This window comes from Neoarius graeffei, chromosome 27 (assembly GCF_027579695.1).
Source record: "Neoarius graeffei isolate fNeoGra1 chromosome 27, fNeoGra1.pri, whole genome shotgun sequence".
In the NCBI taxonomy this organism is placed as follows: domain Eukaryota; kingdom Metazoa; phylum Chordata; class Actinopteri; order Siluriformes; family Ariidae; genus Neoarius; species Neoarius graeffei.
Window position 1 is genome coordinate 39470602 of NC_083595.1, and position 23385 is coordinate 39493986.

At 41.5% G+C, this 23385-nt stretch overlaps 1 protein-coding gene across 2 annotated transcripts in view; it reads left to right on the forward strand.

Moving 5' to 3' along the window:
* map2k5 (mitogen-activated protein kinase kinase 5) overlaps positions 1-23385 on the forward strand; it is a 154521-nt gene extending 131136 nt beyond the window's left edge. For both annotated transcript variants that reach the window (XM_060911120.1, XM_060911121.1), the window contains 3 exons: positions 1246-1307; positions 4956-5001; positions 22760-23385. In XM_060911120.1, the coding sequence (XP_060767103.1) occupies positions 1246-1307; positions 4956-5001; positions 22760-22870 (219 nt within the window). In that variant the 3' untranslated portion in view covers positions 22871-23385. The remainder of the gene's footprint in view (positions 1-1245; positions 1308-4955; positions 5002-22759) is intronic.

Consider the following 23385-nt stretch of genomic DNA (forward strand, 5'->3'; position numbering starts at 1 on the left):
TTCGAAAAAAATGTATCGACGTGTCAATTAATTGCATGAACAAAAAAGTGTCCTGGTGTGTAAAGGCCATTATCATTTATGCTTGGCGTGTCGGGGATTCTAGCAAGACAGGACCTTCAGAGACTCAAGAGACTGTCCTACGCACAATAAATTAGATACGCTGTGCAATGAGCTTCTGATCCTCATCAGTACTATTAAGAAAGTGTTACAAATTAGTGAGACGTCAGAAGTTTAAAAAAAAAAAAAAAAGGAAATTTGATCCTCAAGATTTGAACACTGATGATTAAGAAGAAGAAGAAACCTTTATTTGTCACATCCACACTTCAAGCACAGTGAAATTCGTCCTCTGCATTTAACCCATCTGAAGCAGTGAACACATACGGGCAGCCACACTAGAGCGCCCGCGGAGCAGTCAGGGGTCAGGTACCTTGCTCAAGGGCACTTCAGCCCAAGGCCGCCCTACGTTAACCTAACTGCATATCTTTGGACTGTGGGGGAAACCGGAGCACCCGGAGGAAACCCACGCAGACACGGGGAGAACATGCAAACTCCACACAGAAAGGCCCTCGCCGGCCATGGGGCTCAAACCCGGAACCTTCTTGCTGTGAGGCGACCGTGCTAACCACTACACCACCGTGATTACAGTTTAGCGAGCTCAAAATTAGGACCCGTGTATACAAAAGAAATGAATTAAATCAAGAGATAATGTATCGGACGCTTCCTCTTTTTAAATCTGTCCATGGCTTGGTTTGTGCTTTCTATCCATTTTTTCTCTCCGCTCTTGCTCTGTTCATGTACCTCTATCTTACTATTCAGGGTCTCGGTTGCGTTTGTTCAGATCATAATCGCAGCTGTACATCATTCTGCATTGTATTTTGCCCAACAAAAGAGGGGTTCAGGTGCAGGAGATAAATCGGTACATCCTGACTCTTTTCACCAAAGACAAAACATCATCATCGTGAAAACTTGCATGTGCATATTATTGACTGTGTGGGGTTTTTGGATTTTGAAAGGTGTGTGGAGGGGGGGAGCTGACATGTGCTTTCCATCTGCTTGGTTCAAGGTTTTAATCTATATTTCTCTTTTTATGTTATTTCTGTCCTTTTAGCTTTCATACCTGTGGCCAAATGTTGAAATGTCAGAAGGAGATGTGATGCACAACCACCATGTATCCGAACTACGGTTTCATATTTGAAGCCTTTTGTTGTTCTGTTTTCTTGATGACGTTTGTTTTCTCTGTTTCAGGATCCTCCTGTGTTTCCAGTCGGTCAGTTCAGTGAGAAATTTGTGCACTTCATAACACAATGGTGAGTGTGTGTTTGCGATTCAGTTCTGAATCGCCGTTCATTATAAAGTCGATAAAAATCAGGAATCTTGGTCATGGATTCTGGTCATGATTGTACGGTAGTTTAGGATTCGGTTATGAGGCAGCAGCTGTTGAAGGATTGTCTCATCTCATCTCATTATCTCTAGCCGCTTTATCCTGTTCTACAGGGTCGCGGGCAAGCTGGAGCCTATCCCAGCTGACTACGGGCGAAAGGCGGGGTACACCCTGGACAAGTCGCCAGGTCATCACAGGGCTGACACATAGACACAGACAACCATTCACACTCACATTCACACCTACGGTCAATTTAGAGTCACCAGTTAACCTAACCTGCATGTCTTTGGACTGTGGGGGAAACCGGAGCACCCGGAGGAAACCCACAGGGAGAACATGCAAACTCCGCACAGAAAGGCCCTCGCCGGCCACGGGGCTCGAACCCGGACCTTCTTGCTGTGAGGCGACAGCGCTAACCACTACACCACCGTGCCGCCCGTTGAAGGATTGTTTTACTTGGTTATTAAACGTCACAAACCTGACTCTATTTCAAGGGCTAAGCCAAAAACATTTGGTTTCTCAGTCCTGGCTACTGGCGAATTTAAAACATTTCATTCATTCACCTTCAGTAAGCACTTTTATCCTGGTCAAGGTCATGGTGGATCTGGAGCCTGTCCTGGAAACACTATGCATAAGGCATAGGCTTGTAGTACTCGATTCCGACTCGTGCTCTAATTTTAAGGACCCGTGACTCGACTTGGACTTGAGCACTGATGACTCGGACTCGTAAATTGGAGACGAGGACTCGGATTTTTTCTTTATTTTTGTAACATGCCATAATAATTTGGCATAAGAGATTTATACTAATTTCATCCAAGAGTGTCACACCTGCACGCCTTGGCTCGTGCATCAGATAGACTCTCGGGCGCACTCCAGACAGCGCATACGCCAAGCGGACTCTCGTGTGCACGCCGTAAACAACTCGCACCTGCACAGGATTAAGGCGCAATCAGCACACCGATATAAAAACTGTGAACACGCACTTACTTTGCGAAGTATTGAGTTGCGTTGCTGACACATTACCGAGCCTCATTTCCTTGTTTGGTTTCCTGTTCCTCGTCTTTCATTCTGACGAGTCTACGATGGCCTGTTTGTGCCTCGCTCGACCTACTGCCTGGTTCACCGTTTTACGATTTTGCCTGCCGTTCTGGATTGTTTGTTCACTTGTATTCATAAACTCACCTTCTGCACTTACATCCATCTCCCAACCATCTCTGACCGAATACTTCACACTCGCTGACAGAGAATGTACGTTCACCTGTCCATACGTCATGTTCAGGAACAAACTAATGTTAATGGCGCTAAAACAGACACCGTCAAATGGTGCAGATGGAGTCTTGTGTTTGGACTCGACTCGGAATTTTCTTTAATGACTTGGACTGGACTCGGACTCTAGGTTTAGTGACTCGACTACAACACTGATGAGGCATGCAGGGGTCTCCAGAAAATCTGAAGTAGCCAGCGGCTTAAAAAAAAAAAAAGTAGTAGGCGGCTCTGGAATTTGCGGCGGCAAAGCCAAAGGCATTATGCTAGCGGGGTGTGGGGGCATTCTGGTGCATTCTCAGCTCGTAAATTACTCACCATTTCCCTGTAAAATACTTGCAAAATATGTATGAAATTTCCTTCCAGATGTGTGTGTGCTTGGCTTTCTCAGTTCCCCTCTGTAGTACGCTGCCTGGCTCTGTAACATAACTACATGGTGAGCTTATTTGGTGCATGTGTAATGTACTTGATGTGCTTCTGGTGTGGTATTGTGTATTATATATTTTTAATTCCAGTATAAATAAGTGGTTATTTGCACTTGCACTTTAAGTATGAAGCCTTCGCTAAGGGACCAGACGTCTCTGTGGGAGCGTAGGCACTCCGGGTAGCTTCTGGATATGAAAACAGTTCTTAGATATGAAAATATTAATTATGGTTTATATGTACAAACCTGTAGAAAACATGGACTTTATCTATATTTATTTGGCCTACGGAAGGTTTTAGTTTCTTCTTCGGTGGAATTTTGTGAAAACCGAGTGAAATTGTCTGCTGCAACAACCACCAGCTGCGTCTTTACTGTCTGCTATGGCGCGGTCACATGGTCCGGCTCAGCCATTCGGAGCACGAGAATCGATCAACAAATATGGCATCGCTTCCGGTCATGCTTGACCCGAGTTGAAGATTGAAAGGCAGGTTTTGTTGGGTTTTTTTTTTTCCTGGGATCGAGTAGTCGATGCAGACCGTTTTTGTAGGCGGAGAAAACCGCCGGTCACCAGCACTTGTGGACATCTCTGGGCATGAGTGCATCCTTGATGGGACTCCAGTCCATCGCAGGGCTCCATGCGCGTGCACAACTTGCACCAAGAGGCCATTTCGTGTGGCATGTTTTTGGAAGGTGTGAAGATACTGAAGAACCAAAAGGAAATGAGCTCTACTGTATGAAAATGTGAAACACCGTTTTCCAAGCTATCTCAGCATTTAGAAACACTTTCAAACATTTCATGCTCCATATTTTTGTAGATCTTTCCCTGATTGGCTCCTGAATTTAGTTATGGACAATTCCCGCCTACCATCCAGCTCTCCCCGGTCATATGACAGTGACCAGCCGGAGAGGGTGAAGGTTAACGCACGCTTCCTCCAGGACACCTAAAGCTAACCAGTCACATCTTTTCGAACTGTTGCTCTTACTGAGTCGGGGCAGCGTAGAAGTCAGAGGAAACTGCTGTCCACCCTCTTCTGCATACATGAGCTCACAGGCACACGTGATTGGCTCGTGTCACTGTGATTTGATATGGATGAGAGAGTATGATGAAATTCGTACTCTGTCCAGTACAGCGTCCATTTCGCCAAGCCCATATCGCACATTCCAGGACGTTGATATGATCTGACAGCGTTTGTCTTCTTTTTCATCCGTACTCTGCTCTGTAAAGACAAGACACTAATAAAAAGCTTTACACACACACACACACACTTTTTTCCCAGGTTGTGCCCCAAGCACCCACAATCCCTCCTGCCTCCTGTCCCTCATCCCCTTTCCTGTTTGGGACCTGCAAGCCCTGTGGCAATAGCCAGATGTGTTGGGACTTGTTTAGCAGCTGTTGTTTACTCGCCACACACCTTATTTACACACACAGGTCAACTGGTTTTGCCCTACCACCCCTACCTGGCACTGCTATTTCCAACGCCCGTTACTATTATTAGCCTGTTCTCGACGATGCTTCATTCATCATGGCCCAAACAGCCTCTGTATACCTGAATGCCCCTGCAATCCCTGTTATCTTGTATATGGGTCAGGTTGAGTGATTTACCCCAGCTATGGGTAGATCTGTGCCAAGGAGAGCTGTTTACGGGCATACGTTGTTATTATTATTAACAACGATGTCATTCAGGATCAGATCATTCATTTCTTGTGACCTTTCTGAATATCTTGCAAGTTTTAAAAGAAATAAACAAAAAATTTTGCTTTAATACTTCATTATATCATTGTGTGTTTTCGAGTTAAGTTGGGTTCTTTGATAAATGACCTCAGCGGTCCCTCCCATGGCTTTATTTTATCTGAATATTTATCTGCGTACTCTGTTTCTCTCCACAGCATGAAAAAACAGCCGAAAGAACGTCCTGCTCCCAATAACCTCATGGTGAGTGTGTGTCCTTTTAGATGGAGTTATCGAATGTCTTTATGGCAGCAGCCTTGTGAAAAACTGCAATCTGAAAAGTATATTTATTAAAAATAGGTACCCCATAGGTACATGTGGCTACCGCTTATAAATAAAATAGTTTTATGATCCCATATCCATACAGTAAATATAGCATATGTACATGTTATCAGTTCTACTCGCTTCATCTCTTGCAAGCATCACCAAGCTGTGAGCAGCATCAGGGCTTGTAGGATTTTGGTTTCCAATTTTGTTTACTGTGTTTTGTTCAAAATACAGTGCTGTGAACTAGATCTGTTTTCAAAATAATAAGAAAGCACTTGTTCATGAATTGTCTTCGAAGCATTATTTAGTACTAATGAGCACATTTTGTTTCACAAGTGTAATGCAAAGACTCTAAGGGTGTTTTCACACTTGATCCCTTTCAGCCATCTAACCGAACTCAGATCGATGACTCAGCATTTTTTGCGCATATGTGAACACTCCAACCGTACCCAGACCCCTTTAAAGCGAACCGAACTGAGACCACCTCAGGAGGTGGTCTCAGTACGGTTCGCTAAAAATCAACGGTACGGTTCACCTAATCTGCGCATTGTGAACAAAAAGCGCACCGGGTTCACTTCGCCTTTTTCACTGGAGTTTAACCTTCTTCGTTTGCCGTAGTTGGTCACGTGACTGTAGCAGGGAAACTCAACTTCCTTTTGGAACTTACCACAGCCGCTGGAATAAATTTATTTTCCTTAATCCGCACTATTTTGATCAAAGAATACAGCAGGGCAAGCATGGCAGCAGACATTTTGATTCAAGAGAAAATTACCCAGAATTCCGTGCACTGGGGGTCTGAGGGCTCTAGAGGACCTGGTGTGAACAGAAAGAGGACTGAGGCCCCATCAAAGCTTAACTGGACCAGAAAAAGAACCCAGTCCTCTTTGTAATAAATTCACAGTGTGAACACAAAAAGAACTGAGTTCTTTTTCTGTTGGTCCAATTAAAGAGGACTGAGTCTGGTTCCTTTAAAGGGGACCAGGTGTGAAAACACCCTAAAATAAATTTTTTTTTTTTTTTATTTAAACGAATAGCAGAAGTTTGACCAATTATACTTTTAACTTTTACTCTTAGTTTTCACGAAGGAGCTGATTTATTCCCACATGGGACTTTTGTAATCGCAAACTGAGCGGATCGCTCAAAAGATTCCAATGTTGTCTTCGTTCCCTTCTCGAGTTTCTGTTGAACGGCTGGAATTCTTGGCGTAAATATCTGCCAAAAAGCTAAAAAAAAAAAAAAAACTTAGAAAACCTTTCATTTGACCTTTCAAAAGCTGTGATAATCAAAAGGTAAATTTTCTTAAAATAAACACCACGTACTTGATCTCGAATCAGTAGCCTTGGCGAACCACGAGGTGAATTTCGTTTATCTTTTTATCTGACGATTATCTTCCGATACTACGACGTTATAACGAGGTTTCTCTTATTTCGTTTCTGGTTCTGATTGGTTCCGAAGTTTATCGAGAAGTAGAACGGGTATCGTTCCACTCATTCTTACAACACGATGACGTAGTGGCTTCACCACTCGTTCTTGTGTACCTTTGATAACGCGAGATCAACTGTTCGTATCGCAAGATCATGATTCGCCGTTCTGGTGAGTGTAATGCGTATGCGCATGTGCAGTGCGCTATTGTTACACTCATTCTTACAACACGATGACATAATGGCTCCGCCTCTATGAGGTAGTAGCCACAAAAATGATTGAGTGAGTGAGTGAGTAATGTAGCAGGCTTTTAAATAATATTTTTACATCAAGACTATAGAAACTGTATTTAGGAGGGATAAAAGAGCCAGGATGTTTTGATTTTGCAGCTTGATTGGAACTGATTCAGTAGCGGTAGTTGTAAGGCTTTGACTGATGACTTCTACGTGGTCATTTTCAGAACTTGTTATAGTGCAAAGATTTGAAAACATGTAATGTATCTAATATTATCATTTCTATACACGGGCTTGAAATTTTCTTACTCCAATGTTGGATAAGTTAACATTTTTCGAAGAATAAGTCATTAAAATGAGCAAAATTAAAAACCACCAACAAGCTAACTTAATTTGGTTTAAAAATGATGAAATTAGCAGAAGTGTTTGTTTAAGAGCAATATCTTAAAGGAACAGTCCACTGTATTTCCATAATGAAATATGCTCTTATCTGAATTGAGACGAGCTGCTCCGTACCTGTCCGAGCTTTGCGCGACCTCCCAGTCAGTCAGACGCAGTCAGACGCGCTGTCACTCCTGTTAGCAATGTAGCTAGGCTCAGCATGGCCAATGGTATTTTTTGGGGCTGTAGTTAGATGCGACCAAACTCTTCCGCGTTTTTCCTGTTTACATAGGTTTATATGACCAGTGATATGAAACAAGTTCAGTTAAAAAAATTGAAACATGGCGATTTTCTATGCTATGGAAAGTCCGCACTATAATGACAGGCGTACTAACACCTTCTGCGCGCTTCGACAGCGCATTGATACGGAGCTCAGATATCAATGCGCTGCCGAAGCGCGCAGAAGGTGTTAGTACGTCTGTCATTATAGTGCGGGCTTTCTATAGCATAGAAAATCGCTACGTTTCAATTTGTGTAACTGAACTTGTTTCATATCACTGGTCATATAAACCTATGTAAACAGGAAAAACGCGGAAGAGTTTGGTCGCATCTAACTACAGCCCCAAAAAATACCATTGGCCATGCTGAGCCTAGCTACATTGCTAACAGGAGTGACAGCGCGTCTGACTGACTGGGAGGTCGCGCAAAGCTTGGAGAGGTACGGAGCAGCTCGTCTCAATTCAGGTAAGAGCATATTTCATTATGGAAGTACGGTGGACTGTTCCTTTAATATGAGAGATTTGCATACATACAGCTTTTGCTTTTATTTACTATAACGCAAGCACTAAGGTTTCCTCCAGGTAAAGTCTGGTCATGAAATAATAATTGTCAATCCCTCTTCACATTAAACAGTAAATACAAGATATTTACATGTTTGGAGCCTCAGCTGGTATAGATAAAGGTTCTGAGATTTTCTTTCTTAAGTCAAAAAAAAAATCTTGATTAAAAGATGAAAAAGTCAGAATGTAGTTTCTGCAGTCTGAACTAACAGAAGTGCACAATTCGGTTACACTCAAAGCACCCCAACAACAATAACGTAATAATTATGAGCGGTCCAGAAAAAATTAGCTGCTAAGCTCCAGGCTCAGTCATAACAGCATTCTGTTAATTACGTGAATTTCATTTTTATTTTTTGTTTTCCCATTGCTCCAATTACGTTGCATTTAAATTCTTACTTGGTGCAACAGTTTTGATTTTTTTTTTTTTTGTTAGTTCAGAAACAAACAGAAAAGTTAACGTAGTGACATTCTGCGTTTGCAGTAGGCTAGAAAGACAAAATGAAAAGGAAATTTATTTCAACCTATGTTTAGTGACATGAGTTTTCGAACAAAATGGCCACATTGTGTCTGAGGTATTTATAGAGGAAAAATCTGTTCTGAAGCATCTGTGAATATTCTTTATTATTATATCCATCTTCGCTGGATATGAGCAATCGCGCGCTCTGATTGGCTACTCTGCTACAAGGCTATCAGCTCATATACTGTGAGTAGAGAAAAACAAAATGGCGGAGCGTGTTGCTGAACCAACCAAGGACGAAATAAAAACTACTCGAACAAAACCCAAAAAATAATTTAAAAAAAGCAACAAAATATGGAATAAAAGTATCTGATGGTAAGAATGTATTTTTTTTTCCCCCAAGAATTGTTGTTGTAGCATTTTCCACAAATTGCTGCTGTCATTTGGCCGGTTTGTTTACATTCTTCATCTTAAAGTATTAAAATTACGCATGTCTGCAATTTCTCACGTGCGTGCTAAGCGGAAATTATTTTGTTGGATGTTTTGTAGGAAGTTTAGTTTATTGAATTTGCAGAAAATAAAAATACAAATGCTCTGTTTCTCAAAATCCAGTGAACGTGGATAGAATAAAACCGTTCCTCCAGTCAAGCTCATCGTACATGGCTTATAGGCAACACGGTGCTATGCGCCTCATCAGCTATCAGCTCATGTACGACTCGATTTCGTGGAATAATTGTTCAATAGCTTGTACGGCCATTGTTTGCCTTGATTTGAACAATTTTTGCATTCTTCAAGTTGTTATATTTATTTCCTCATGCTTAAGTGAAATAAGGGTGTCTCTTATGTCTGTGTTTTTCTTGCTCTCTTTTCTTTTAAAGTGCTGTTAACCTTCTCACACATTTGCACTGAACCACTTATTTGTCTGGTCTTCCGAGTTGGACAAAATCCTTCCCGATGGAATTCGTTGCCTTTTATGTGCGCTTGACGGGAATCTCTGATAACGCTTTAGCGCACAAGGTTGCAGCCATTGGCACTTTGTGTAGCGAAAGGCTGTGAACACTGGCATTTCAGCACCACGGAGAGCGGCCTTGTCCACTGAGAACCGGGTGCAAATGCAGCGTGTGTATGTGGTCGCGTGTGTCAGTATGGTTATGAGATTATTGTCTGAAGGTACACAAATCTCCACTCACGGCCGTGAGCATCAAACATCAAACCGTGGGGGCGTCATGGCTCAGGCGGATAAGGCGCCATACCATAAATCCGGGGACCTGGGTTCGATTCCGACCCGAGGTCATTTCCCAATCCCTCCCCGTCTCTCTCTCCCGCTCATTTATTGTCTCTACACTGTCCTATCCAATAAAGGTGAAAAAAAGCCCCAAAAAAATCTTGAAAAAAACCCAAAACATCAAACTGTAATTGAGATTATTGAACGATTTCTCAATGAAGCCAGCAATACTCCGTTTTCCTCATGCATTTGTGTCCAGAGGTGTGCATGAGTTGCCTAAAGTAGCACGGTGGAAAAGCACGTAGCATTTCTGCTCACAGCTCCAGGGTTTGTTTCCGAGACCTGTTTATAGTTCTCAGGTTTCCTTCCGCTAAAATGATGATCATGGCATCGTAATGATTTCACTTTTCTTCAGTCCCTCTCCATGTTTAGAGCATTTTAACAAGAACAAATCTCAACACTTCACATCAGTTCGAGTGTGCTTTGAACATGACTCTGGATGAAAACATGACTAACCTTTTTAAACATGGTTAGCTCTTGTATCAAAGAAGAGCAGGTCAATTAGCTAGATAGATAGATAGATAGATAGCTAATGATATCACTCAGACTGTTACAAGTCTGGAGAAGGGCTTTCCCAGAGATGGAAATGTTCCGAAATTTCCCCTTGGGTCTCAATAATCTATGTCTATACGTATGCAAGCTAGTGCCACTTAAATTGTACAAACTATGCCACTTATGCAGTATTACTGTACATGTGTTCATGCTGCTGCACACACTGCCACTTTATTGTACATATTTTTATATGTGCGTATGGGTTAACAACTGCTAACTGTACATACAATCTTACATACTACAGTGTAATCCTGTCCACTTCATCTCTAAATATCCATTTAAAGCTAGACGGCCTTTCGATTTCATAAGACCGATGAAATTTAGTTCCCTCTGAAATTTGGTCATTGTGATGTATGTTTATTTCTGTAATATCTCACAAAATATCAGGCCATTCTGTGGCTGGGAAGTTATTTCATTTGAAGGGATTCCCGAGCAAATGATGTGCATGAAATCGCTCGTTTCGCGCAGTCAAGCAGACAGAGGAAGTCCGTGTGCGCATGTGCAGGTTTACCACCTTCTTCTTCTTTTGGGTTTTACAGCAGCTGGCATCCACAGTGTTGCATTACTGCCATCTACAGGTTTACCTTTGACCGTGCACTGACGGTTCCATCATTCTGTCGCTAAACGAACAGCTGATCGCACCAAGGTGCTCGCTAATCGCCGATATTTATTAGTTTGGTCCTGCGTTTCCTTTCCTTCATATATAACATAACGTCTTTTCTTCTCGCTTTCCGTTACTGTAGTCAGTCTTTCACGTTTCATTTGCACACTCACGTCCTCCATTTTTCTCTCGTTTCAAATTTGTATCCCACAATGCCTTGCGCGAACAGGGAAATCCCACCACGTGATGCATGATGTAGTATGTTGAATTGGGTCATGGTGAAGCAGGAAAAAATAGTGGAGGATTTAGGGCCACATGGCCCTAAATTCATTAATTGTTCTGTTAAAAAAAACTAATAAAATTAGAAGTCTGTGATTCGAATTCAGTAGCTTTCGGTCCACTAACCAAAAATAATTAGCTGTTGGGAAAATTATTTTTATGACCTACACTTGAAAAATCTGAAAGGCAGTCTAGCTTTAAATATTTAAAAGCATTTCTGTATATTGTCACTGTCCATCTGGAGTACCTAGTTCTGGCACTTATCTGTAAATAATACTGTGTTTTGCACTTCTGGTTAGATGCCAAGTGCATTTCATTGGCTTTGTACCTGTATTCTGGATAAAGACAAAGTTTAATCTAATCTAGTATCGTCTTGGTGAAATTCTGAATGGTTTTCCAGTCTTAACCTGTTCGGTTTCGGTGAGCCTGTCTCCACTGTAGACTGTCATTCCTGTTCTCGGTGAGCAGGAGTGGAACTCTGTGTGCTCTAATGCTGCTGTAGCAGCCCATCTGTCTCTAGATTTGACATGTGCATTCGTAGATGCTTTTCTGCTCACCATGTTTGTAAAGAGTGGCTATTTGAGTGATGTCAGGTCAAGCCAGTCTGGTCATTCTCCTCCATCAAAAAGACGTTTCTCCCTGCTGACCCGTCTGCTAGTTTCAGTACAGTACTCATTCTAGATTGATCATCCTCCTTTCAGATAAGAAGTAGCGCGAGAGATTTTTCCTGTTTTGCTGATGCACTGAATATCGTTGACAGCAAGAAATTTAAAATCAGTGTGAGCAAAATCAGGTTTATTATAGTAATGGGGGGGGAATTCTTGACGCCACTGAATAGATCATTTCATTGCAAGGCCAGGCGACTACTTTGTTGAGCACACATCAGTTCAGACTATTTTATTCAGTTTCAGGTTTCATTATAGCTTCTGGGAGGACAAATATCCAGGGTAGTGATGACATTTCAACACGTTAGCACAATTATCAGCACATGCCTAGTGAATGATTTTTTTTTTTTTTAAGCGTCTGTTTATTTCAGTCTGATCAGTTTGTGTTCCACATTTCTGCCATGTGAGGCTCCAGCAGTGATTGTGTAGTGATTGACATGTCTCACCTCCCTATGGATTTCTCTCATTGTCACCCAGTTGTCATTGTCCTTTTAGCACTTTTTGTCCCAGAGGAGCGTGCAGCACCGCAGGCCCCAGCTGCAGCACATGATGCTGCTCAGGACAAAAGAGCGAGTGCTGTAGCCCACACCCCAAATCTGTTAGAGACCTATAGAGACCTATAGGCTTCCTCCCGTCCCTGAGGCAGCCTGCTCACGGACAGGGTGTGTGCGCTCTCACGGAGAAGCGTGTCTGCGTCTTTTTGTGCATGCTTCTGGCTTTTTTTTTTTTTTTAATGTGTATGTGAGTAAGCGCCTGGGCTCAGGGGAGAAGGCCTTTAAAGAAAGACGCATCATCTTGCTGAATGCCTGTGGCCTGTACTGTAGGGAACAGAACGAGAGTGGGCTTTGAAAGCCCTTTGACATCGCTGTGATGACTTGTTTACACATTAACACGTTGAGGAGTCCCATGAGAGCGATCCTAGCTTTTAGTTTGATAACACTGTGGTTTTCGGGGAGAAGCCCAACCCCTCTCGCTCTCTGTCTCACTCTGTCACAGCCAAGGACCCTGATTCTGCTCATCCACACAAAACAATCGCCTCAAGACTTCAGTGAACATTAAAATGTGCACTTTACCTACTAATCTTAGTCTCCTGAAGCACTTTTTGAAAATAATGGACTCCTTTAGGCTTCTTATTATAAATATTTCCTTCATGCTATTTTCAAATATCTGGTGTTCAGGTTTATGGAAAGAATTTTTTACTTCTTTCAAACACAACTAGCCAAGATGTGGTTTTGCTTTGTAAGGTTTGGGCTTGAGCTTTGATGTAGCTAATGGAAGTAATAATGGAAATCGTAGTAATAATAACGTACTAATGGAAGTCGATTAAATTTAATAATTAAAATAACAACGGAAGTCGATTTCACCCAAAATGTGTGCAAGTGTAAACCTTCACACCATATATAATCCAGTTCTTGTATAAATTTACCACTGGGCCAGGTTTCATTTCACTTTCAGGGTAATCACATGCAACAGAAAAGTATTATTATTATTATTATTATTATTATTATTAGTATTAGTCTCATCTCATCTCATTATCTCTAGCCGCTTTATCCTTCTACAGGGTCGCAGGCAAGCTGGAGCCTATCCCAGCTGACTACGGGCGAAAGGCGGGGTACACCCTGGACAAGTCGCCAGGTCATCACAGGGCTGACACATAGACACAGACAACCATCCACACTCACATTCACACCTACGGTCAATTTAGAGTCACCAGTTAACCTAACCTGCATGTCTTTGGACTGTGGGGGAAACCGGAGCACCCGGAGGAAACCCACGCGGACACGGGGAGAACATGCAAACTCCACACAGAAAGGCCCTTGCCGGCCACGGGGCTCGAACCCAGGACCTTCTTGCTGTGAGGCGACAGTGCTAACCACTACACCACCGTGCCGCCTAGTATTATTATTATTATTTAATATTCCATACTAATATTAAACAGTTATTCCACAAAATCAAGTCATACATGAGCTGATAGCCAATGAGGCACGTAGCACCGAGTTGGCTATCAGCCATGTACGACGAGATTGAGTGGAATAACTGTTTTATTCTACCCACATCCACTGGATTTTGAGAAACCGAGCATTTCTATTTTTATTTTTTTGCAAAACCAATTAAAACTTTTATACAAAATGTCCAACAAAATCATTTCCGCTTTAATGTAAACAAACCAGTGAAATGACGGGAGCAACTTGTGAAAAATGCTATAATAATAATTCTTGAAAAATAAAAAAAAGATATGTTCTTACCATCAAATACTTTTTTTTCCATATTTTGTTGTTTTTTTCTGGTTTTTTTGTATTTTTTTGAGGGTTTCTTCTTCTTCTTTAGGTTTTTTTGGCGGTTGGCAAACCAACTTAAAGGTGCATTACCGCCACCAACTGGGCTGGAGTGTGGAACAGGAGATATTGGGGGAGGGACTATATTCTTTTAAATACTTGATAATTTTTTAAGGGGGTTGTTTTCAAGTAGAGTTTTTATTTCATCCTCAGTTGGTTCAGCAACACGCTCCCATTTTGTTTTTTTCTACTTACGGTATATGAGCTGATAGCCTAGTAGTAGAGTAGCCAATCAGACTACATGATTGCTCATATCCAGTGAATGTGGATAGAGTAATAAATTTTACGCTAAATAGTAACAGTATTTTTGATCAGGATATACTTGCATATGAATACAAGTAATTAAATCTGAAAATGTATACATTAGACCAGGGGTCATCAAACTACGGCCTGCGGGCCGACTCCGGCCTGCCACCCCCCCTTTGACCGGCCCCCCAGCCCCTCTGCCCCCCACCACTTGAACCGGCCCTGTGAGGCAATCCCCAAAAGTGGTCATGGCCTATTTTTTTTTAATTGCTTTTTGGCAAATAATAGCATGTATGCATTTTGTATTTTGTTGATTTTATCAATTAAAATTGATATTTAGTTATAAAATGAACTATTCATATTTTCCAAATTTTCGTCATATGCTCGCAATCAAGCAGTGACAGGCAGCGCACGTGCAGAGAACTGTCAGTGTTCAGGACAGCAAAATGGCTAGCGGTCAGCGAAAAGCTGACAGAGAGTGCAGAGTTTTTTTAAAGAACAGTGGACCACCGATTATTTTTTCGTTCAGTGTAAGGACCGTGCAGTTTGTCTTGTATGTAAAGAAAGTGTGTCGGTTTTCAAAGAATATAATCTGCGTCGTCACTACGAAACCCGCCACAAAGAGTATGCTAGTTTGCAAGGGCAAACAAGAGAAGACAGGATTCGGAGGATGAAATGCGGACTGGCTGCACAACAGAATGTATTCCTTCGCCAAACCCAGATCAACCAGGCTGCTGTCTGAGCTAGCTATAAGGTAGCTCACCTACTAGCTACCCACGGAAAGCCGTTTACTGATGGGGACTTTGTTAAAGTATGCATGCTTGCTGTGGCCGAGGAGGTGTGTCCCGACAAGAAGGATGCGCTCAATGCGGTGAGTCTCTCCGCACCTACTATGACCAGGCGAACCGAAGATTTGGGGGACAACGTGTATGACCAGCTGAATATGAGAGCGTCAGAATTCGAGTTTTTTGCCTTGGCCATGGATGAGAGCAATGACGTGCAGGACACAGCACAACTGCTGTGATCTATTAATCTATTGCTCATATTTTTATAATTTCACTGTTTTTTTAAATGTATTTATTTTATAGGCCTATTTATTTGACCTTTATTAAGTGCTGCACACAATTATTAATATTATTAATAATATCAACAGGCCTACCTGCTGTACAATTTATAATTTTCCACTCCCCTTTGCCAGTGTCAATCACCTCAACTAGGCAGATGTTTCTTACCTTGACAGCTTTGATGTTATTTTATTAGAAAATAACTAAATGGAATATCTGTGGTATTTCAAATTAAAACAAAGTGTGAAGACTCGATTACTACTTTTGCAAACCACTAGTAAAGATAAACAAATATGTGCCAGGAATCAAGTGTTGATATAGTAGTATTGATATTAGCCTGGCAAGCCAGACTAAATGTGAATATTTAGTCTGGCCTCGATCCGTAGACACTTCCGACGGGTGTGGGAGGAACAACCTGCTGTCTTTCAAACTGTCTCTGTGCGTATAGGCCAACGCTCTGACCAATCAGCGCAACAGTGACTGTGACGTAGTCAGAGCGACAGAAAGCAGTGGGGGAGGCCTTGAAATAAATAATTTTTCAAAATGCGTATTAATTAATAAACAGGTTCTAGATATTAAGAATTTTGGAGATAATGACCACAAGTTTGGAGTCTGTACCACATAACTCTTATTTTTTTTCAAGTGTTTTTCAAGTGTTTGCTTAAACTGTTTTTGAGAGTTTTTATTTAGTGGTGTTTGGTGAAATAATTTCCCTTAAATTTAAAATAATGGAAAAATAAGAAACAATCAAAAAGTAATGTTTCAAAGCTGTTTATTAATTCTTCGTACTGCACAAACTAGCCCCATCCTTTTGGCTACGAGCGGAGCCAGCTGGTAGATCAGACTTTTGCCATAGCCGGTCGGCAAAACAGCGAAAACGTCCTTCTTGAAAAGGAATGAGCGGCGAGCCTCTTCCTGCTCATGTTTCAACGAAAACTCCAAGTCTAATTCTTCTAAAACTGATTCCAAAGCGGAGTCAAACGCGCGCTGTTCACTAGCGGTAGCCATCTTTCCTGTTGTGCTTTCTCCAGCGTCGCGCAGCTTTGTCGTCACTCCTGCAAAAGCCCGCCCAAAGAATCCAAACAAAAACCTTGCGTTGTGATTGGCGGGCACGATTTGATGCCCGGGGTGTTTTTGTTTATATGGTGCGAGGCTAGACCAAAATATTTTTGGCCGCTAGGCAGGTGGGTCTAGTTTACTAGGCTACGTTGATATAGCAGTGGGGATATAGTAGTGTGGGGATGGCTGTGCCAGGTTAGTAATCTCTACGACACAATGAGGCCTGCTGGTGGTCATATTTGCCTGGGTCATACAATTCTATGTTATATAGCTGACCCGACCCCGGCCCCCCCATCACAGTCAGGAACGACAATGTGCACTGAAAAAAATGGCCTGTTAAATTAACACAAAAAAATCTTGTACATCGGTTGCACTTATTAAAATCATATCCACTAAGACCAATTAAGTCATGTTCAGTCAAACAGAACATGACTTAATTGGTCTTAGTGGATATGATTTTAATAAGTGCAACCGATGTACAAGATTTTTTTGTGTTAATTTAACAGGCCATTTTTTTCAGTGTGGCCCCCAGAGAAAAAAGTTTGGTGACCCCTGCATTAGACTAGCATCGCTCTCCTCGTTATCAGCATAATTCAGCATCGTAATCGTCAATCATTTGTTTCAGCAACTTTCATGAATGTACTCCAGGTAAGTGGGGTTCGCTTGCACCAGGACTAAAAGACGTAACCAAAGCTGTAGTTACCTATGAATTTAAATACACATATACATGAAATATGGTTTTCAAGAAATACATTACAGCTCAGTTGAACAATGATAAACAAAAGTACGCACATGATGATCACGCTGGCCAAACTGTCTCTGCTCTCTGTTCCACACAGTCACCTGGTTAAGACGAGTTTATGGAGCTCAGCAATGTTTGAACTACAAATATGATGATTTGGCCGTTTGGGGTGCAGTAGATTTCTGTTACTTTTTATTAGTTGCATTATTCTCATAATTCCAGTGCAAAAGCAAACATCAGGCATCAGACATGTCTATGGCTGACTGACTAAATTTCATCTCATCTCATCTCATTATCTCTAGCCGCTTTATCCTTCTACAGGGTCGCAGGCAAGCTGGAGCCTATCCCAGCTGACTATGGGCGAAAGGCGGGGTACACCCTGGACAAGTCGCCAGGTCATCACAGGGCTGACACATAGACACAGACAACCATTCACACTCACATTCACACCTACGGTCACTTTAGAATCACCAGTTAACCTAACCTGCATGTCTTTGGACTGTGGGGGAAACCGGAGCACCCGGAGGAAACCCACGCGGACACGGGGAGAACATGCAAACTCCGCACAGAAAGGCCCTCGCCGGCCCCGGGGCTCGAACCCAGGACCTTCTTGCTGTGAGGCGACAGCGCTAACCACTACACCACCGTGCCGCCCCTGACTAAATTTGTGGCAGAAAATTTCATTTAATTTTTTCATTTTTCCAATTCGTTTCGGTAGATTTTTTTTTTTTTTTTTTTAAATCATTGCAAAATATTGAGCGTGTTCATTAACTGCTGGCGTGTAAACATTTTGAAGAGGAGCAACAAAATGACGTTGTCAAAAAGTGCCAGGAAGACACACGGTAATGGAGAGACACCTTCACTGTGTTACAGTTTAATCCAAAGTCTGGTTTTTAATTCATTTTAAATCTGATTGAGGGGTTTTAAGTCAGACTTTGCAATTCATATGAAAACAGGTTGATGTAAACCACGCTGTGTTAGTACGTCTACAGATTGAGTAAATAGTCGTGTGTGTTCATGAAGTGGAGTCTTGCCTGAGAGTCAGGTGGCAGTCATGATGCTCGGCTCGCTGCGGTTCTCGGTACACCTGCCCTGCTCTTTTGTAATCTAGACAAATAGTCTTTCCCTTGGTGAGAGCTGAATTAAGAGATCATAAAGCTTTAGCCTAGTCTGAAAAGACACACACACACATCTCTCTGTATCCAGTGGGAGCATGTCATTAGTATGCAAATCTGCCAAGACCTAGTTATAACAGTGATCTCTTCACCTTTCTCACTCTTTCTGTCTGTCTTGTGCTATTTTCCCTACACCGATATCACACACACACGCACACACTGGCACACACTCCACTCCACCATTGCTGCTCTTTAACACATTCTAATGAGGTGATGACCAACCACTTGTTATAATTGCTTTAGATTCCTTTTAATTTTCAAGCTTATTAATCATAAGTAGAGTTATTTAAAAAAGCATAAATTAATCTTAGATTAAAAGGCCTATCACAGACTCGAAACAATTAAAGAGTAGGCTGAGATTTCCCCTGGGTTTGGCAGTTTTATTTTAACAGAGAATTCAGGTGATTATCACACTTTGATATGGGGCTGTGATTAATGTAGCCACACTTTTAAATGAGTTTTTTCCGCCTGACGGTAGAGAGGTAAGCAGAAGCTGATAATGACCTAACTAAAGCAGTATTTATTCTGCCTTTCCTCTCTTAATAACTTCCTCTGCATGGGTGCAATGTTAGCAGCAGGTGGGTTAATTAATGGAGGTGCACTTCTCGGCATGCTCTCAAATACACACACACGCTCTCTTCTAAGTCAGAGAGAACAGAGGGACACACAGGTGGCGAGTGGCACATTTGCGTGTGTGAATGTAGCCTGTGTCAGTCCAGCCAAACAAGCAACTGACCGCCTGAGCTCTGATTTATTGCAGCTTGTCATTGTCCAAATGTGTGTAAGAGCATGCGGCTGATCATTGACCATGTGTGTGTGGTGTTTTTTTTTTTTTTTTTTTTTTTTTTTTTTTAATTTATATATTTCTGTCTCCTGAAATGTCCCTTCCTTCCCCTGTCCTTGACTGCATCTCTTCCCAAATGTCCTGTAAGTGCTCGTATTCTCCATGCCGGGTCAAAAACAGGCTGCCCTACATGGTCAGACCCTCATCCGGGCTGGCAGGGTCACAGTGGAATGCTGGGTTCAGCTGCATATCGCTGCTCTATATCTGAGCCCGGAGCTGGTGTAGACTGGCGAGCCTGTGCCCGGGCCGGCTGATTGATGAGAAGGGCTCTCACTACGGCTCGCCCTCAGGACGGGCCTCAACACAACCCAGAGCTGAGAGTGATTAACCTCACTGTGGCACACACAGAGCTCACCATTAGCAGGACAGCACGATTGATGGTCCCGCTCTGTCCTCACAGAGACCAAGAGTGCGTGTCTGTGAGAAAAGGAGAAACGGAGTGTTGGAAAATGACTGGCGTGGTGTGGACGAATCTGTTGGACTTGTTTTATAACAAGAACTTGGAGAATAGAAAAATATTGGTGTTGATTTAGTTTATTAGGGGCGGGCAAAATGATAAAAATGGTATCATGATACTTGAAAATGTTTCAGTGACACATAATGTGTTTACAGTATATACAGGATTGCTAACAAGCTTCCAACAGAATGCCTGTGTTTTTGTGAGACGTTTGTGAAAAACTGGATTTAATGATACATTTATGAAATTAATAAACACTGAAAAGTAGGACAAATGAAGATATTTCTGTACGAATCTTAATATTTTACGATTTACAAATTTGAAAAAAATTAACATCAAATCAGCTGCTTCCTATCAGAGTGTATAATTGATGTTTGTTTGTTTGGGTTTTTAATTTGCATTAGCAAATTGTTAATCTCACTCAGGATCTTTCTTCTTTATTATTATACTAACAATTTTAGGATGTGATTTCATCCTCAGTTTTCAACCAATCATCACCAAATTTCACGAGTACCTCTGGGCTGAATTACGCTGCTATGACTTTTGGTGCTGATCTGGATCACTGATCCAGAATGATCCATGAAAAACGGGATTTTTTTTTCCAATCACTTATAACTCTTTCATGATTTTTTTCAATGAGGTTTTTTTTCTTTATTTTGTTCAGGGTGGCAGGGCGCAACGTTTCCTCGCTAGGCGTCATTCTCTCTCTCTCTCTCTCACCGTTCCAGATCTATAGGGTACGGTGACCAGACGTCCCGGTTTGTAACAGCTAGCACAAATTACTGTGACTTTAGTCACAGTCTTCATCTTGTATTTTTATTTGCTGTTTTGGTTTGTTGTTTGTTTGTTTTTTCTCTAACATATGATGCTATTGTAAGTATATCATCATATTGCCCAGCCTTCATCTTTAAGGCTTTTTCTAATAAAATACATTGGTGCCTCGGGTTACGAACTTAATTTGTTCTTTGACTCCGTTCGCAAACCGAATTAATTTTTCCCATTGAAATTCATGTAAATCCAATTAATTCGTTCACCGGTCCCAGAAACATAGGTTTTTTTTGTAACTTTTTATGGGTTTATGTGTGGAAAAAAATACAGAAAGGAATTAAAGCTAACCTTAATTATAGAAAAATACAGTAATACTAAAATAAAACATAATAATTGTACAGTACACTTTACCTTTGTGGTTGATAGTTGCTGGCACATGTGGATGGAGGAGGAGCACTAACACTTTCCACTTTCTTGAGAGCCATAATGAGGGTTAATTTAATGCAAAAAGCAAAAAAGAAATCGTATCAACACAACGCAATGACGAACAATGTTCACAGCGCGCCACCTTGAGTACAACTGATGCTGCCGCACGCCTCATGTGGTGTGGAAGCCCGCCAGTTTGTGCGTTTGTGCATCGAAGCAAAATTTGTTCGGAAATGGTGCTCGTAGCCCGATTTGTTCGTGAATAGGGACGTTCGTGACCGGAGGTTTGACTGTACTGTAAAACTTACACTACCGTTCAAAAGTTTGGGGTCACTTTGAAATGTCCTTATTTTTGAAAGAAAAGCACTGTTCTTTTCAATGAAGATCACTTTAAACTAATCAGAAATCCACTCTATACATTGCTAATGTGGTAAATGACTATTCTAGCTGCAAAGGTCTGGTTTTTGGTGCAATATCTCCATAGGTGTATAGAGGCCCATTTCCAGCAACTCTCACTCCAGTGTTCTAATGGTACAATGTGTTTGCTCATTGCCTCAGAAGGCTAATGGATGATTAGAAAACCCTTGTACAATCATGTTAGCACAGCTGAAAACAGTTGAGCTCTTTAGAGAAGCTATAAAACTGACCTTCCTTTGAGCAGATTGAGTTTCTGGAGCATCACATTTGTGGGGTCGATTAAATGCTCAAAATGGCCAGAAAAATGTCTTGACTATATTTTCTATTCATTTTACAACTTATGGTGGGAAATAAAAGTGTGACTTTTCATGGAAAACACAAAATTGTCTGGGTGACCCCAAACTTTTGAACGGTAGTGTACATTTAACAACTTGGCATCACATTTACAATAAATGGCTCTGATTTTTCTTGCATAGTATAAAATAACATCTCGTATTGCCCAGCCTTAATCTTTACAATCTGTTTGCTGATAATAAACAGCATGGAATTAGTCTTTTTTTTTCTGCATATTTTTGATTAAGTTTGCACGATAATGGTTAAAATATTCATGTAATATCAAGTATTCATATCACTTTTATTTACTTGTAGATACTTTTTATTCCGTCTTATTTTAAATCAACAGGAAACGGGCGTTTTGTGTTTTGTTTTTTAAACTTGTATATTGTCAGCTTGTATTCTTTAAAATGTCTCCATGTGTCACTACCAAGGAAACAGTCATACCATATAAACAGCCCATCTCGTGTATTTAATGTATATAATGTTGTTGTATATCCACTTACGAAGCCAAAATCCCTGATTATCTGGGGAAAAAAAATACGATCTTGGTGAAACCGTGATTCATTTGCTAACGCCCTTTAAAAACGTCCTTTGACGCTGCTTTCATTTTATATTCCTCCTTAATTCCATCTCTTATTTAATTAGGATTTGCCCGTGCAGTTGAAGCGGGACACGAGTGCCTCTCGCAGAGTCACTACATCAGAGTAATAAGGAAAGACACATTCATTTAAACAGCGCAGAGTGTCACTGCTAATTTATCTCCAAAGCCTAAAGCTCCAATCAGGAATCACAGTAACTGGGCAGCCAGTGGCAGGGTCACAGCGGAGACAGAAGCCTTTAAGTAACAGCAGCACAGCCACTAAATCATACACCATGCTTTTTTAGCATATGCTCGGTTAATAAGATTAGTTCAAGCAACGAGTTCGCTGCCGAGGTGGTTTATAGTCTTCCTGTTTGGGGGGAAAAGTTGAAGAAAAGTCGTCCTGCCAGTCACCTTGTCGCAGTGATACGATCAGGGTCAAACCCAGCTCGTGTCTCATCATCATTCACTAGTAAGATTTTTTTTTTTTAAAAGACGTCTAACTATTCCTTTTCTTCCTGTCTTTTACAGGACCATCCGTTTATCACGCAATATGATGACGGGAATACAGAAGTAGTATCCATGTGGGTGTGTCGGAGCTTGGAGGACCGCAAATCCCATCAAGCTCAGGGGCTGATGTAAGGAGCCGTGACACGACAAGGAGCCGTTTTTCCTCTTTCTATAAAGTGCCACCGAGTGTACAGAGGTTTAATGGCTGGACTTACTTGAAGGAGCTCACCCATAAACAGACTCCAGAGTGCTTATGGGCTCTTCTTTTTTTTTTTATGCATCCAATAACTCCAGATCTGTATTTTTGTTTTATATATTTGTTTTTGAATGTTTGTGCAAATGGCAGTATAAATGACTCTTATCATTTCCATAGCCGATGGACCAGAAAGCAAAAGCTTTTTATTAATAGGGTTGTTCCAGGATAAACTAGGACACCTTGGAATGCAGACTAAACATTTTTGCATTTTGATCCCTCGTGGAAAAGGCTTTGGGCTGCTGATCAAAAGATTGTGAAGTGAAATCCCAGCACCACCACGCTGCCACTGATTGGGTCCTTGAGCAAGACTTGAACTGTTATCTTCTCAGTTGTATGTCGTTTCGGATAAAGGCAACAGACAAATAAAGAAGAGAGGGTGTTTTTTACTGAA